Source organism: Rosa rugosa, chromosome 7, assembly GCF_958449725.1.
Source record: "Rosa rugosa chromosome 7, drRosRugo1.1, whole genome shotgun sequence".
In the NCBI taxonomy this organism is placed as follows: Eukaryota; Viridiplantae; Streptophyta; class Magnoliopsida; order Rosales; family Rosaceae; genus Rosa; species Rosa rugosa.
Genome location: NC_084826.1, coordinates 7,618,682 through 7,636,056, shown reverse-complemented (window position 1 = coordinate 7,636,056; position 17,375 = coordinate 7,618,682). Strand labels below are relative to the sequence as shown.

The window sequence follows — 17,375 nt, the reverse complement described above, 5'->3', positions numbered from 1 at the left end:
GGACCAGGGTGTCCAAATCAATTCTGGATATTGGTTTGCCGGCGCCTGAGTTCACTTTTGGGCATCGCCGAACAACATGGAGAATGGGTTTTGCTCGTCGAGGGTTGGTGAGCATGACGGAGGCAGTAGTGAGCCACAATATGATCGAAGTTAGTCGACCACGGAGAGAAAATCTGATATTTTAGTCTCTCTCCACCTCTCTATCTCATCAATTAACCCGACCCAGAACCATGAAATTTTTGGATTTTGGAAGTTACCGAATAGGAGAGGTGATCGTTGCTTACCAGAGAAGGAAGGAGTTGTTAGTGGCGTGGCTGAGGTTTGTTGTGCAGCTGCAGGTCGTCGATCTCTGCGAGGAAGAAAAGGCTTGGGTGCCTCGCCGGACGACGTGGATAGTCCAAGCATAAGTAAAAAGATAAAAATAAAAAAGAGGAAAAAAAAATGGAGGGGTATAATAGTCATTTTGGATCTGTTGTGTGAGAATTAGAGAGAATAAGGACTATCCAGTTTAATTTGAAAGGCGCAGGACTAAACAGTTTTTCAGAGAAAAGTTTGAGGAGTAACAAGTATTTAACCCAACAATAATCTTCATTGTTTATAGCATCTTTCAACTTCCAGACAAGATGAAATAAACTAAAATAGATAAAGAATATAAGAGGTTTGCTTGGGAAAAGAAGGGTTAAAGAATAGGCATCTGAACATTTACAACAAGAATAGAAGGGACATCTCCATCTCCATCTACATTTACAATTAAACTGAATAATAAACAATAATAAAAACCTCTCTCTCTCTCTCTCTCTCTCACATATTGAATATCTAAATTGAAATTCATGGTATAATCTAGAAATGTAAAATTGAAATTCGAAAAAGGGAGTTTAAGTTGGAGGAGAAGGTTTTCTCGAAGTTAAAGACAACGTACTATTCGTGGAGATAAGAAAAGACTCTTTTTTATTCCTTCTTTTCTGTCCTTATTGGTAATTTGACATGTAACATGAAAGAAAATAAATATTTAAATGTCAATTCTGAAGGTATGAATAAAATATTTATTTTTTTATGATGAATGCCGACATACTTTGTGGTTTCTTTTAGTTGTCTAAAACAAATAGATATTCGGTCCAAATTCTTTAATTTGTCAATTAGTTGAAATTAATTGGACGGTTGCATGTCTAATGCACATGTGTATATTTTTCAAGAACAGGTTCAAAAATTATTGATTGAGGTTTTCTTTTGATAGGATGTAATTTCACAGTGAACGGACGTGCCCAACTATCATTTTAAAAACCAAAAAATATGTTGTACGTACCCAAGCATTAAAGTGAGCACAACTACCAACAGACTCCTTCCCAACTCCTCCTACACGTACACACTTTGAGTAATGACATTTATAGTTTGATAGAGATATATTTATATAACACTAACCTTACTGTTTGAGTGATTGTGGAGTTGTCATAAAAGTCCAAACAGTCATTACTTATAGTTTGAGTGATCAAGGAAAATGCATTTTTAGGTTTAACAGAAATGTTGGAAAGTATTTTCACTTTTATTGAAAAAAAGATATATAACAAGTGAAAGTGCACACATAATTTGAAAACTATTTTTACAAGTTTCTTAAAAAAATATTGCTGAAAAGTAGTTCATACATGGACTTGTTTATGCATGTAATGCTCACCCAAATTAAACTTGTAGTCCAGAAGTTTCCAATGGTTTAAAAACACGTGGCACATATAATTTTATATGTACGTTTTATCATCAAAAGTCAAAACATCACCAGAATTGATGTAACAACTAATAAGTAATGACTGATGTGATCGACCAAAGGAGCAAGGAAACTTGGAGAAACTCACCCCACTCCCCTATATAATCCCCATCCGCGTTGCCCCTTCACTACTCACTCACTCACTCAAGCTCTCCCAAAACAAGTGATTACATACCCATTCCAAGCTCATCATCCTCAGAGTGCATTATGGCTAGCTCTAACGCTATGAAGCTTACTTTGGTTGCTCTCTTGTGCGTGGTGGTTGCTTTGCCCATAGCCCAAGCCATCACATGCGGCCAAGTGGCGAGCAACATTGCACCTTGCGCAACCTACGTGAAGAGTGGCGGCGTTGTCCCTGCCGCTTGCTGCAACGGAATTAGAAACCTTAACGCCATGGCCAAGACCACCCCTGACCGCCAGGCCGCCTGCAATTGCCTCAAACAGGTTACCGGTGGCATCAAAGGACTCAACCCTAACCTTGCAGCTGGGCTTCCCGGCAAGTGTGGAGTTAGCGTTCCCTACAAGATCAGCACCTCCACCAACTGCGCCACGTAAGTAGATATACTACTCAATCGTTGACAATTACTTTTAGTTTGTTTGTTGTACGTGTTTTTCTCAAATGAAAACTGAAGTTAATTTTTGTTATCTTCTGTTGATGTTGCAGCGTGAAGTGATGGAAAGTGAACTTCCCAAGTGATAGTATCGAGCGTTAAATAAAGTGTGGGCGACATCCAGAGTGATGTTATTACCCAAAGTTACTTTATATGTCATCTACTAGGTTATGAACTTATGATCGATGTAATACTCGTATTTAATAATATAGAAAACCGGAGTTTGCCGGAGGTCGGCCGGAAAGAGAGAGGTTTGTTGATTTTTTACTCTAGTGACATTTACGTAAATATGTTGGTTTTTATATCTAAAATTTAATACAATATTTAATCTAGTGGCCTTAAGAGGGAAAAAAAATATAGGGTCAATGATAAAAGATGTCATTTTAAAGTGCCTTATTATAATTCAGGTACCACAAATGTCCCCATGATAATTAAGGTCACCTCTTAACAACCTGCCACTAAAGTTAAACTTAATTACCAAAGCTGCCACTGCTAGCTCTCTCTCCCATCCTTTACCCAAGCCCGTTTGAACCCGTATCCATTCGGACTCTCTCTCTCTCTCCCCAATGGCGTTCACTACGTCTGGTCCCCGTACAATGTCGCTTCTTCGCCGGAGCGGGAGCTTCGAATCGGCTCTGTAGAGATGGAGAGATCTAGTGGCGGCATCGCCTATTTTCGGGACTTGCTTCGGAGTTCCTCAGGTCCGGATTCATTCTTGAACTTTTGGAGATCTATTCCTGCTTTGTGGTTTTCATTTTTGGATTTTGTTTCGTGGAAGCGTGAATTTGAAGAAGAAAAAGGATGACTAGGAAAATAGTTGAACTTGAAGAAGAAATTGAATGAAATCTCGTAGAGACAAACGAGTACATATTTGATAAGATCGGCGAGGGCCGTTCCAATCAAGGCTGATGGTTTCAGTTTCGATCCCCAAAGCAGTCCCTCCCGGCCACTCGCCGTATCGGAGAAACATACCCAAACGAATACAATAACTTCATTGTTTACTGTGCAGTTCCGCTGATGCTGTTTCACATCGATTTTGGGTATGTTTTATGTGCTTTTTTATCCTCCTATGGAATTTCTTTTACTGTTGCTATATTAGCAATTTGTGAATTGCGTCAATGGACTTGCGTGTGTTGAATTGAGTCAATGGACTTGCTCATTTTGAATTTGAGTCAATAGAGTTGCTCAATTTGAATTGCGTAAATGGACTTGCAAATTTACAGTGACTTACGAATCATGTCATACTCATACTATTAAATTAGTCATCATTAATGCCCTAGTGCCCTACCAATGCAATCCTTTTAGAGGCTCCACAGCAAACAAGAAAGCATTGTTCTCCATGGAACTAGATTTCTGTGAGAGATGAGAGTGACAATGACTTCATATTTATGGACGGTTTGAAATGATATCATCAGATAAGATATAATACGTGGTAGATAAAATATAAACCATAATTTGGATAGCCACTTATAGTTTGACAAGTGGCGATAAACTCACATTCAAATTCGAGATAAGAAACTATATCTATACACGTGGCCAAAATATCATGTCAATAAGAAACTACATCCCAATCATTATTTTTAATAGCCACTGATGGGTGTATTGACATGATATTTTGGCCATGTGTATAGATATAGATATAATTTCATCTATACATGTGGCCAAAATATTGACACATGTGGCCAAAATATCATGTCAATATTTTGGCCACTCCCAATCATTTCATCTTTTACAAAATACAGCCATCAGTGGCTATTAAAAATAACGATTGGGACGGATGTTGAACGGATCTGTGGTTAAATTAGCATATTGTCAAGGATGTATTGATTTGGGTATCACTTTGGGACGGAGGTAGAACTTAATTTGTGGCTAAATCAACATATTGCCCATGATGTATTCATTTTGGTTCAGTTGGAGATGGATGCCATGGCAATGTCTAAATTTGCCACATAAAAATTCAAACCGTCCCTATTGAGTGTATAAAGGCCACAGATGGGTGATCGTCCCTATTGGGGCTGTGGCTATAGGCCATATTTCTAGTAGTGGTATATCGATCCTTTGATAGGATGTAATAAGTGAAGGGACGTGCCGAACTGTCATCTTAAAACCAAAAATATAGTCCGTACGTACCCAAGCATTAAACTGACTACTAGCAGGGGCGGATGCAAGTGGGGACGAGTGGGGGCAAGGGCAACTGCCCCCCGTGGTTTTTCATTTTGTTTGAACTGGCTTCATATTTTATTGAGAGCAATGGCCCCAGTGGCTTCTCTTTCAACGATTCTGCAAAATGCTTCTTGAAAAGATCTAGAAAAAGATAGAATCAATTCCAAAATTAAGAGGAAGTTTAGACTTTATATTTCCTCATGCGATTGGATTAGTTGGTTCTGGGTTAATTTGAGCTTCTATGGAAAGTTTCCTTCAAAAATAGAAAAAGAAAGAGAAACTAGAGAAATTCTAGGGGAATATAAATTTGATGTTCGATTTGGAAGCTACTGTAAAATTTTCTTAGATGGCCAGTTGAATTTTTTGATTGACAGAAATAAAGGGATAAATGGTTTGCAGAGAGAGAGAGAGAGGGAGAGATGAGAGTTTCTGGGTTGATGCCTTGACGGGTAGTAGAGGCAGAAAGGATTAATCCGATTTGCAGATTTGCACATGGTGGTGTGGTGTTATCGAGAAGAAATAAGGGTAAAAGAGGAAGTCAGTATTTTACGAAAATATCTCAAATTCTTGTTATTGGAAACCACTGCCATGACCTTGCTATACATATACTGATTGAAGTTTTTTGTATTCATCAGAATTTGGTTATGTGGTTGTTCATTTTTTTTCCGCCCCCATAGCCAAAAGTGTCTGCGTCCGCCACTGAATTAACTGAGCACAACTACCAACCGACTCCTTCCCAACTCCTCCTACACGTACACACTTTGAGTAATGACATATATAGTTTGATAGAGATATAACACTAACCTTACTGTAAGATGTGGCCAGAGATGTTTCAATTAATTAGAGTGATCAAGGAAAATGCATTTTGCTTAAAATTATTCTTGTTAGGTTTAACGGAAATTGTTGAAACCATGTTCCATGTTGGACGGTATTTTCAATTTTCTTGCAAAAAAAGATACATAACAAGTGAAAGTGCACACATAATTTGGATAATATTTTACAACTTTCTAACAGAAATATTTCAGAAAAGTAGTTCCTACATAAACTTGTTTATGCATGTAATTCTCACACCTAAATTAAATTTGTAGTCCAGAAGTTTCTAATGGTTTAAAATCGTGTGGCACGTAAGGTAACTTGAAGAAACTCACCCCACTCCCTTCCCTATATAATCCCCATCCGCGTTGGCCCTTCACTACTCAGTCACTCAAGCTCTCCCAAAACAAGTGATTACATACCCATTCCAAGCACATCATCCTCAGAGTGCATTATGGCTAGCTCTAACGCTATGAAGCTTGCTTTGGTTGCTCTCTTGTGCGTGGTGGTTGCTTTGCCCATAGCCCAAGCCATCACATGCGGCCAAGTGGCGAGCAATGTTGCACCTTGCACAACCTACGTGAAGAGTGGCGGCGCTGTCCCTGCCACTTGCTGCAACGGAGTTAGAAACCTTAACGCCATGGCCAAGACCACCTCTGACCGCCAGGCCGTCTGCAATTGCCTCAAACAGGTTGCCGGTGCCATCAAAGGACTCAACCCTAACCTTGCAGCTGGGCTTCCCGGCAAGTGTGGAGTTAGCGTTCCCTTCAAGATCAGCACCTCCACCAACTGCGCCACGTAAGAACATATACTACTCGATCGTTGGCAATTGCTTTTAGTTTGTCTGTTGTACTTGCTTTTCTCAGATGGAACCTGAAGTTATTTTTTTGTTTTCTTCTTTTTGATGTTGCAGGGTGAAGTGATGAGCTAATTGATGGGAAGTGAACTTCCCAAGTGATAGTGTAGACTGTCGAGCGTTAAATAAAGTGTGGGTGATTACATCCACAGTGATAGTATTACCAAAAGTTAATCGATCTATATGTCATCTACTAGGTTATGAATTTATGATCGATGTAATACCCCTCTATGAAATTAAGAATTTAAGATCATGATTTTGCCTTATTTCTTTGTTTATAATTATACTTGAGACAAGCTAGCTTTCCATCTCACTCCCAATGCACTTTGGCCTCGTTTGGTTCACGGAAAGAAAAATAATTCATGTGTCTTTCTCATAAGAAGGGAAATGAAATTTCCCAACAACTTTCCATTCTGATGTTTGGTAACGTAAGAAAAGTTATCAGGAAAGTTATTAAAAAATTTGTGAATAATGTAATAAAATAATATGTTGTGAGTAATAAATGCAAGGAAAGAATGAGAGAAAGTAATTCATTTGGGATTTGGAAGGAACCATTTTCCCTCTTATTTTCCGTTCCTTCAGGAAATAATTTCCTTTTGCATTCCAAACGCATGAAATGAAAGTCTTTCCTTTCCTGATGCTTACTTTCTGCGAACCAAACGTGGCCTTTGTGTTTGAGATAAAGAAAGCCTTTTAAGTCAACAAAAAGCTTTTGAATGTATTCTCTTTTTGTCTTCCAGCTAGTACCTCAAATCATATTAACTCAATCTCACTTGTAATTCATAGGCTATTATAAAAAATGGGCATGTTACACAAAGGTAATAGATGATGACACAGATGAATTGGGGAATGAAGATCATGCTAGCACAACAGGCCCAGTCTGAGGCACATCAAGCCCAAGCTCTGCACTCATCACACTCATCAAGCCCACGCGAGTAAGCATCACTGAGCTGGTGTAAGGTGTTATGCTTGAGAGAGATTCTTACGTATGACAGATGTACCATGTGTCTGGTAGAGCAGACCAATCACTGCATATGCAACAGTTGTTTTGGGTATTCACTTTAATAAAGTAAGGATAGTTTCGGAACACACTTAAAAAAATTTAGATTTTGATTGGGCAGCCTCATCACCATGTAGTACGTCTGCCCCACATAAGAATTTCTCTATGCGTGATCAACTATTGCATCACTGCTGAGGAATGAACAACATCATGATGTACACGTGTCCAGATCTGCTTCAGTTTGTTACACCATAAATAGAAACCCAGTAGTATAAATAGTTAAGCTTAGCTAATTTTCAGTAAGTTGCAACCATTTTGTACAATTACCAAAACTCTAATACCAGTTGCTTCTCATTTTCTCTCTACTTTTCTTCGTCTTCTACCTCTCAATTTCACCATTGTTCCTTTTGTCTTCAAGCTTTCATTACTGCAACCATGAGTTTTAGCAATAACCACATCATTTAATGATAACATATTGATAGAGTAATATTTGTATCACATGATCTACCACATAAGGTGCGATTTAGGTGATATCAAAGTGTTTATATATAATCTATCCAAAAAAAAAAAAGTGTTTATATATAATTAAATATATTTTTTCAATTGTCACACGTGGTGAAACTTAAAAAACAACGTCAACTCATTCCCTTAATTCCCTTGGTCCGTAGAATCAGATTTAATTCTTTTGTGAAAAAATAGGCGGTGGAGACAAAGTTTCTAGTTAAGGATATTTATTACCTAAGGTGCTAAGCAACAAGTATAATTAACAGAGTTCAATCTATATTACAGTGCCGAGCTAGCTAGCTCCCAACTGATACCATCCCATTTCGTAAGCACATGTACGCGTCTTTCTTTCACTTCCCACATTTTCTTATATAAACCACCATACCCAAGTGTTGATGGCATTGGCAGATCACACAGTTAGCCAGAAATCCAGAAACACTATAAATAGCTAGGTCCGGCCTTCCCTACCGAGATATTCATGACAAGTTCTGTAGCCTCTAGGTTGGCTTTCGTGGTCCTCGTGTGCCTGGTGGTTGGTGCACGTTAGCGTCCCACGCCGTCACATGTGGCCAGGTGTCAGAAAGCGTGAGACCATGCATAATTTACCTGAAGAATGGTGGGACTGTCCCTGCACCATGTTGCAATGGAGTCCGGTACCTTAGCAACTCGGCTAAGACCACCATCGACCGCCAGTCCGTTTGCAGGTCCTTGGTTGCATCTGCTCGAAGCAATTGCGGACTCAAGCTTAACCTCGTGGCTGGTCTTCCAATCAGATGTGGTGTTAGGCTTCCTCACACGATTAGTCCGGACACCAATTGTGACGAGTACGTAATATTTTGTTTATCACATGTAATATTCATTTTTGTATACCTTAAACTTTATTGACAAATAATTTTAAAGATAACAAGGTATAATAATTAAGAGTGTTAACACCTCTGTCCCTCTAAAGAAACCAAAAATCCTAGAACCAGTCTTTCTCGTCCGGCGGCTCCCGCCTGAGGCAGGCCACTGGCCTTGCCGCGGTGCGTGGTCTTGCCGAGCAGGGAGTTTCATTGCTATTGCTTGGAAGGGCTGTTTGGGAATTGTCGATTGAGACTTTGGCAAGGTGGTTTTGGCAGTGCAGTCTGGTGTGATGTCTCCATGGCGCGGTGGGGTGTTGGGTAGCGTTGGCACTTCGTCAACGGTGCAGGTCTCGTGGATGAGTGGGTTGTAGGGATGCTTGATCTTGGCGGTGCGGGTCAAGGAGCCACAAGTTGTGGCGGCTCGAGGAGCGACGTTGTCATGGCGGCTTAGTTGGGTGGAGGGGTTGTACGCGTATCCTTGGCGTGATGGAAATGAGACTGGGCTTGGGCCAGGCCATTCTGGCTCGGTTTGGGTTGGCTTTCTTTGGGCTGTTCTTTTAGGGCTCCTATTTGTTTAGTTTTTTACTTTCTCACCATTTCCTATTGTTTTTAGGTAGCTTGGCACTCTATTGTGCAACTATGAGTTTTACTTTTGGGCTTGCTTATTTACTATGTTATTTCATAGTAAATAGGCTTGCTTAAATAAGTGAGCATGGAAACCGTCAAATGATTGAACCTAATCTATGTATCGTTGTGGTACTACCACAAACTTTTTATCTAGCCCATGTCGGTAGAGGAATGATATATATTGGCCATTTCTGGCTTAAATTAATGATATATCGATATGATATTTATTAAAAAAAAACTAAGAGTATTTACAGCAATCGCCTAATTAAGCTAATTCAGAACATATGTTTAATTTTTAATATTAATATTTTGTTACATTTTATTATGAATTGTGATGCAGGATCCATTGAAGTACTTCAAATCTCATGAAGTGTGCAACAGAATAAAATGGATGTTTGTGAAGTACGTCCTTATCATGAAGAATAACTTTGGTCTTATATATATGGTTCTTAGAATAAGTCTCTCCACGAGAGATCTGTATTTTATCTTTCAATTATAATAAGACATATCTTAATTTCTATGTATATGACCGAATCTTGAGGTGCTAAAATTGGCTGTAAATCAATAATCAACTAGCATGCTAAACGTCAACATATTAACTTGTGGTTATATGTCAACTTATACATGTGTATTCAACTACGGTCTACCACTATATGGTTGTAATATACGTTACAACTAGGTTTTCTAGCGAAACAATTCATTAAGTTATGACGTGGTAGATGTGATCGAGGAGCTCACATTATGGCAACATGATGTGAAGATTGAAGTTAGGAGAAGAAGACATGAAATTTAGGCAAAAAACACAAATCAGACTTTTTCAGTGATTTTTCCGACAACTTTTCCGGTGAGCTGCCACTCATGTGTTAACATATATACCGGTTTATCAATTCTGTTACTTCACGCTCTTCACGTGTATTTTCCCTCACGTGTGTTATTCTGACACGTGCCATATAGCTGATGGTTACATGGATTAGTTAGATAGATTTGTTAATTAGCATGGTTAGCGTGCTAATTAAGTTGGTCAGCTAGCTTACTATAAATACAAAACCTAACCTCTCTGTAACGACTTACTTCATAATATACAAGCCTAGTTTCCATTTATTCTCTTTTCTTTGGTTTTCTCTCAAGCTTACCACTACTAGGATAAAGTTCATAGACATCAGTTCACAACTGATGTTAAAAAAAAAAAAATCCAATGTCTTAGTGGGTGATGTTAAAGATCGCCAAAATTAAGACATCGGTTCACAACTGATGTCTATTTTGCAACGAGACATCGGTTTAATGTCCAGAACCGATGTAAAAACGTTAATGTGATCACCATTTTGGTGTGTTTAGCTATTGTCAAACCTTTATATTTTGGCATTAGATGCTTAATGAAATATAGGTCTAACAACACAATTATCCATTTTAACATCGTTTCTGATTTAGAAACGATGTCTGATAATATTTTACACATCAGTTCTCATAAATTTTTGCTTGTGGTTCATAAGCTTTTCGTGTGTTTGGTACATAATATTTCACTAGACATTCAATCTACATTCTGTAGTATAGTTTGAACTGATGTCCATATTTATGCTAGACATCGGTTTTGTTTATATATCGATGTCCATAGTTATTCTAGACATCAGTTTTGTTTATATATCGATGTCCATAGTTATACCAGACATCGGTTTTTGTTTATATATCAATGTCCATAGTGATCTAGACATCGGTTTTTGTTTATATCTCGATGTCTATATTTATAGTAGACATCGTTTTTGTTTATATATCGATGTTCATAGTAATGCTAGACATCGGTTTTTGTTTGGTAACTGATGTATTTTCGCATTCTTGACATCGGTTTTTGTTTCCAAACTGATGTATTTTCTCTTTTCTGACATCGGTTTTTGTTTTCAAACTAATGTAATTTCTGTTTTCTGACATCAGTTCTTCATCAATAACTGATGTTATTTTCATATCCCTTTCCTGCTAAATTTGGTACTAGAAAGCTGATCGACAAATAACATGAAATTCAAATGTAATTTAAATATTAGGGAATTGTATTAATTTCTATCCAAAATTAGAGCTTGAGGTAGTTTCAAAAGTTTTGCACAATAAACCCTAACCTACTTTAAGGCTAGTGTAGAAGATACCACTACTGCAATAACTACATGCAGTATAATTTGTTCACAATTCATCATGATATTACTACATCTACTACAAAATGGTCAGCAAAATCTAGCCTTACTCAAAATTATATTGCTTATCAAGATCTAGCTATAGCAACGTCTGCAAGTAGTCAGCCGCTTCAATGCGCACCTCATCAAGTTGCTCTTGGGTATATGAGTTCCGACTCTTTGCCGCCCACTAGAAATGTATAACACAACATAAGTCATAACACAGTAAATCACAGCAAATTATAACACAGTAAATCACCACATATGATCCATCAATAGTAGTTCACAGTGACAACTCAAAAAAAGAAAAGAAAAAAGAAAAAAAAAAAGGCAGTTACCTGGGAATCAAATGCTTTCAAGTTCAGATATTTGATCTTCACAGTCCATTGTGGATGAGACACCTAATCCGTAAATTTTAGCGGTATTGTTCTGTATCAATAATGGACATGTAAAAAGCAATCCTCTATATTAACAAATTAAAAAGATAGTAATACATTGAAACAAGAGTGACGAGAAACAATAGATAATAGCAATTTATTACCTTTCCGAAGTACAGTGAAGCCGTCGTTCCAAAAACTTTTGGCTTCATACTAGAGTACTAGACCTGTGATAAATTCCTGCACCCAAAGAGAAAATATTGCCAAGTTGGTCGACAACAAACGATATAACTATGCATATCTCTTAACAAATCACAACAAAGAAATGGGAGGAACACAACAACGAAATCAACCTTCATTATCTTTGTATAAGGGTGGCTTCCGGTAGCCCGATGGCACTCATCCATAACCATCAAGCATACTGCTTCTATGGTCAAGAATGCCTTTCTTAAGGCATCCAAAAGAATCTGAGGAGGAGTCATAACAGAAGTATGTCGTGTGCCTTATGAATAGTAAAATCTTTTGAGAAGCTAGTTCAAACAAATTACACTTGTTAAGACTTTAATAGCTCTTTTCAAATGTGGTTCTCACTATGCTAAAAACATAAAGGGAATACAGATAAAGGAAAAATTAAATTTATGCACATTAGATATGAATAAAATAACCAATTCCTTCTATTTCCATAAGGGTCATATACTAGTTCTCATCAATATAATTTCAATAAATTATGTGCATGCAACAGAAAGTGCTCTAATTTACCAGAATCGGATGAACTGGCATCCACAATTGGTAACAGCTTCTTTAACTCATTTTTTGATAAACCAAGTTAGTACACTTTAGTAGTCCCTCACGTGCCTTCATCCTGAGTAAGTTCATATGTGTGAGGAATTCATTTATGACATTTTAAAACTTAAGGGGGGCATTGATGGAAGGCATGCTTAATAACAATTTCCATAACCTACCAGTTAACATTTCCTCTAAGGGTATTGATTTCTCCATTGTGGCTAATAAGGTCCCAGCTGGGGAAAGTATTTGTTGAGAATCGAGAATGTACCTGCGGGAAATATCAAAATAACCAAACTTGTCATACACAATTCCATCTTCTCTATTCAAAATATGGAAATCCAATTCTAAAAATTAACCTAAAACTACACACATGAAACTGTGTTCAGGCCACTCCAGTTCAAAGTATAATGCAGTGCCAGTACAAATGAAAATCCTAAGCTATACTTTCCAAACACAATTTCCTTTTCACCATTCATTCGAAATTTCAACCCCAACAACTGATCATAGAGAGCAGTGCACCAAGTTCTGCAAACATGATTACTTGATAATGAAGTTTCTTACCAACTCACCCAATGCATCCAATCCAGCATCCAATTTCAATTAGTAATCAAGGGAGTGGAAGAACTTAAGAGATCATTCAAACCTCAATGCCTTAGAAGTCATTCCTCAAATGAAAAATATGATAATTTTGTAAAGGATTACTTTTGAAGTGCTATATTGTAATACAGAGTTTTGATTCGTATAATTCTAGTAATCACATCCATAAACAATCACACAATGTCAAAAGTAAATCTGAATATCAAGGATCCTTTGGGCGCTGTAGTGGTGAAAAGTGAACCTAAGTGAATGTCATGAGATCAAAATCAGGTAGTACATGCTTAAATGGGAAACATAAAGTCGACCTGTGCTTGGTGTAGAGTTACTTGCCTCGGTAAGTGTCCTGAATCCGCAGTCCTTTGAAATGTTTTCGCTCACAACATTTTTAAGAGAACCTCCAAATCAGATGTTAACAATCCCGTCAGTACCCAACCTATACGAAGCAAAATCTATCATTCTATTATCAAAAGTAGGAGTAAAAAGTAGGAGCCCAAAAGAAACAAACACATGAACTTCATAAGGGCATAAGAATGTAGCATGGAGAAATTGAATGAACACAAAGGAAAGAAACATAGAAAATGAGATTAACAAGTAAATGGCCCAACCTAGAGCAGAAAGCAATTGCACAAGGTGTGTGCACGCACACTCATAAACACTTAGATTATAGCTACTTAGCATTATCATAACACATTTTTTCAATAGTCAAAGATACTAAAGCTACTAACAGAGCAAGAATTTCAATGAAAGAACATTTCAAATAGAACCAGGGAACACTTTACCCTAGAAGTGGTGGGATAGCACCAACAACAGCGCCAACCCATGTATTTACTGGGTGAATTTGCTTTAATGGAGTATACAGAAATGCATAAAGTATTAAATTGGAAGCATCAAGACCAGCTGCCAGCATATTAGCCTGCAACAACCTTGTCATAAAAACTGCAACATTAGTCCCAAACTAATAGCCAATAAATTCTAATGTCATACAATAGTTTTAGAAGCGAGTATTTTCATGGGGCCACCTTGCTTGCCAACAAAGCAGTGCCAGCTAAGCCAGCAGTAAATGCCCAGGCAATTGCATGAGGCCTAGTAATGCGTCCTGAAGGTAGGGGTCTTTGCATCGTTCTCTTCAGTTTGGCATCATTATACTTCTCGAACACCTATAATAGAAAAAATTACAATAGCTCAACACGTTATGGAGTTAAAATGTCAACATTAAAACACTAAAGAAGTAAAGATACTGTAATGTTCCACTATTTGCACCACATAAATCAGCTTAAGAGCAACTGCTGAACAAAACTTTTACTGGTGCAAGGTAAAAATACACCATAGTCAGTCAACAGAAATAAGGTAATTGATAAAGTTTCTTCAATGCTGTATAAGTAAACTATCTTATGAAGACAAAGTAATAACTTCATAAATCGTACTTGAGAGAATTAAATTGAAATAATTCTAACTAATGATTTTTTTTTGTATATTTGTTCAGAGTTTTCCATATAGGTTTGTATACAGGGGGGATTATGTCCCAGGTTGTCTATAACCTTCATATCTACTTGAATAAAACAAATCCAAAATCAACAAAATTCAAACAACTAATAAACTCCAGTCTGGAAATAAACTAATAAAAGGGAAAGTTGATTAGGCGAGAACACTCACCATAATATACCAGTTACATACATATATATGCACATATGTATGCAAAAAGAAAAAAGAAAAAAATGGTACAAGAACGAGAACAAACCTGATTTAAAGAGTTAGCAGATGCTGCAAACATCATGGTACCAACACATATCCAACAAAGTCCAGCAAAATCGACGGCATTGCCACTTCCAAGAACAAATCCAGTTCCAGAAGTTGCAGCAACTAGCATGCTGAATTGCAATCGAACAAAAAAAAATAGTCAGACAACTTCTTAAACTGACTTCAGAAACCAAGTAAAAAGAGATTGAGAACAGACCCAAGACACGGACTTTGAAGAATCAGAAATCGAACCCAGAAAGTTTTCAGCTTCTCACTGATGAAGTATTATCCCTTTGCACCAGAAATTAATGAATGTAAGTAAAATGAGAGGAATTATGTGTAATTTAGCATTCTACAATAGACAACAATGAAAGCTGTGAGTTTGGAAAAGCTCAGACCTATTAAGAACTCCACCCAAAGCAGAAGGGATGAGGACATCACATTCCTGAATCCAAAAGAACAATACAGGAACCTAAAGTATTATTCTTTAATATAAATTCAACTTCTTTCTATCAAATAATCATTAAAACCATGAAATCGATTTCATTTTAGTATTTGCTGCGAGCAACCAAGATCGAGTTTGAGGCTGTTAGTCTGAAAACGCAGAAAATCAAGGAGATATTCATGAGAGATAGATCGATTGAAGATGTTCAAATCATGGAGATGTTCAAAGTCAAAACCCAAACAACTTCTTACCCACTTACAGTGGAGGAGAGCGAAGGTCGTCGACGCCTCGACGGTCGAAGAGAATGGCTGAGAGGGGAAGCCCACGGAGAGAGAAAGGAGAATGGTGAACGCAGCTCCGGCTTCGACTGGACTGGAGAGAAGGAGGCGGAGAAGGAGGAGGAGAGTGGTCGGAGGCGGAGAAGGAGGAAGAGGAGGTCGGTTGCTGGACGGGTGTCGTGATGGTTAGGTTTGGGAATGAAAATTGCAGTCAATATGAGTCGTGGGAAATTTGACAAAGTGTTGGGAGGGAGTGAAAATTTGGCACCCGCTTCCAAAATTTTAGACTTAGTACTTTCCGCCTTTTTTTTAAATTTTGGATGAAAAGTATAGACATCGGTCAAATATAAGAAACGATGTTAATTGTATGAATAGAAATCAGATTTTTAAGAACCGATGTTAGAAAAACAATTTACATCGGGTGAAATCTTAACTGATTTAAAAGACGTGATGTCTATTAACATTATTCTAATAGTGTACCTTGAAGCTTTCATGGTATCAAGAGCCATGGCCGGTCACTGTGGAGCCTTGTCGCTTTTCCGATCGTAGTTCCGGTGTTCCTTCCTTCGTCCATTTCAGCTAAGTTTGTTCTTCCTACTGGTTTCGTTTCAATCTCCGCGTTTGATTGTTGATTTAGTGGTTGTTCTTCATCATCGAAGCTTTGGTTTTGGTTAGACTTTTGCTTTTTCTCATCATAGTGGTTCAAATCTGGTTATTGTTACTTGTTCAAAGTTGAAACCCTAGATCTTTGGGATTTAGAGCCTGTTCTTCATAATTGAAGCTGTGATTCTAGTTCTTCTTTCAGTTTATATCATCAATACTATTCACATCTGGTTATTGTTGCTTTTGTGAGCTTGGAACCCTAGTTTTTGGGCATTTCATCTACTCTCTGTGATTTGCTAGTTGATATGGCTATTACTCAAACCACTGTGTTTCTCCCTAACATTCTGTTAGATGAATCGAATTATCCTACATGGCTTTTTCGTCTTGAATCGTTCTTGGGAGGTCAGAACCTTTTTGGTTTCGTTGATGGATCCACACCATGTCCACCACAGTATGCTATTGCATCTGATGGTACTAAGTCTGTGACCAATGAGTATGTTGCGTGGAAAACACAGGATCAGAGCATCATTAATATGCTAGGCCAAACTTTGAGTCCAATTGCTATGTCTTGTGCTGTGGGTAGTCGATCTGCTTATGAGATGTGGTCCAATCTTCGTCTCAAGTTTGCTGCCCCAAATTGGCAGAACATTTTGCAGCTTAAGTCTACTCTTCAAGGTATTAAGAAAGGGTCTGACAATATTGAGACTTATCTGGACAAGATCAAGGCTGCTAGAGATGCCCTTGAAACTGTTGGAGTCTTTCTTGATGATGAAGATATTGTGGTTACTGTCTTGCGAGGCTTACCGTCTGAATTTGCTGCCATTAAAACTGTCATCCGGGCTCAATTTGTTAGTTGCTCTATGGGGGAGCTAAAAACTTTACTCAAGGCTGCTGAGGTTGACATTGAGAATGAGACTCAGGCTGTCTCTCTCACTGCAATGGTTGCACAGGGTTCTCCTTCCTTCTCACAGTCTTCTACACCCACCACTCCTCCGGTCCCATCTGCTCCTGTCTCCACACCCACTGTGTCCCCTCTCGTTCCTCCTGGATTTAGTCCTTTTCCTTCACAAACTGTACATACCTCTAACAATATGGAGGATTTGCTACATCACCAAGCATAAGTAACACCCTCTTTGGGACACCCACAAGCCATGGTGAGGCCCAACCGAGACATGCATCTTGTAGCCCTATGTTCAAGCTACGCCACGGTATCCGGAAGAGGCA

At 38.1% G+C, this 17,375-nt stretch overlaps 2 protein-coding genes and 1 long non-coding RNA gene across 13 annotated transcripts; 2 read left to right on the top strand and 1 right to left on the bottom strand.

The window, feature by feature from the left end:
• Positions 1-1,881: 1,881 nt before the first annotated feature.
• LOC133720679 (non-specific lipid-transfer protein 1-like) lies at positions 1,882-2,627 on the top strand. The gene is made up of 2 exons (XM_062147102.1): positions 1,882-2,307; positions 2,421-2,627. Exons 1-2 carry the CDS (start codon positions 1,964-1,966, stop codon positions 2,428-2,430), a joined length of 354 nt encoding a protein of 117 aa, XP_062003086.1. The 5' UTR covers positions 1,882-1,963; the 3' UTR covers positions 2,431-2,627.
• A 3,086-nt stretch (positions 2,628-5,713) lies between these two features.
• LOC133720680 (non-specific lipid-transfer protein 1-like) lies at positions 5,714-6,465 on the top strand. Its single transcript, XM_062147103.1, has 2 exons — positions 5,714-6,141; positions 6,257-6,465. Exons 1-2 carry the CDS (start codon positions 5,798-5,800, stop codon positions 6,264-6,266), a joined length of 354 nt encoding a protein of 117 aa, XP_062003087.1. The 5' UTR covers positions 5,714-5,797; the 3' UTR covers positions 6,267-6,465.
• Positions 6,466-11,182: 4,717 nt separating this feature from the next.
• Positions 11,183-15,806, bottom strand: LOC133723548 (uncharacterized). 11 transcript variants are annotated; one of them, XR_009853097.1, is made up of 12 exons: positions 15,224-15,806; positions 15,043-15,116; positions 14,827-14,956; positions 14,108-14,245; positions 13,868-14,001; positions 13,394-13,521; positions 12,668-12,759; positions 12,465-12,567; positions 12,059-12,235; positions 11,870-11,945; positions 11,667-11,757; positions 11,183-11,518 (listed from the first exon to the last, which is right to left on the bottom strand). It is a non-coding gene; the product is annotated as an uncharacterized LOC133723548 (long non-coding RNA). The 11 variants fall into 11 exon arrangements; XR_009853102.1 differs by having other exon boundaries at positions 12,059-12,207; XR_009853101.1 differs by having other exon boundaries at positions 12,059-12,172.
• Between the last annotated feature and the right edge of the window lie 1,569 nt (positions 15,807-17,375).

Coding starts and splice junctions, on each gene's coding strand:
- LOC133720679 (XM_062147102.1), top strand. CDS start 1,964: ATGGCTAGCTCTAACGCTATGAAGCTTACTTTGGTTGCTCTCTTGTGC.
- LOC133720680 (XM_062147103.1), top strand. CDS start 5,798: ATGGCTAGCTCTAACGCTATGAAGCTTGCTTTGGTTGCTCTCTTGTGC.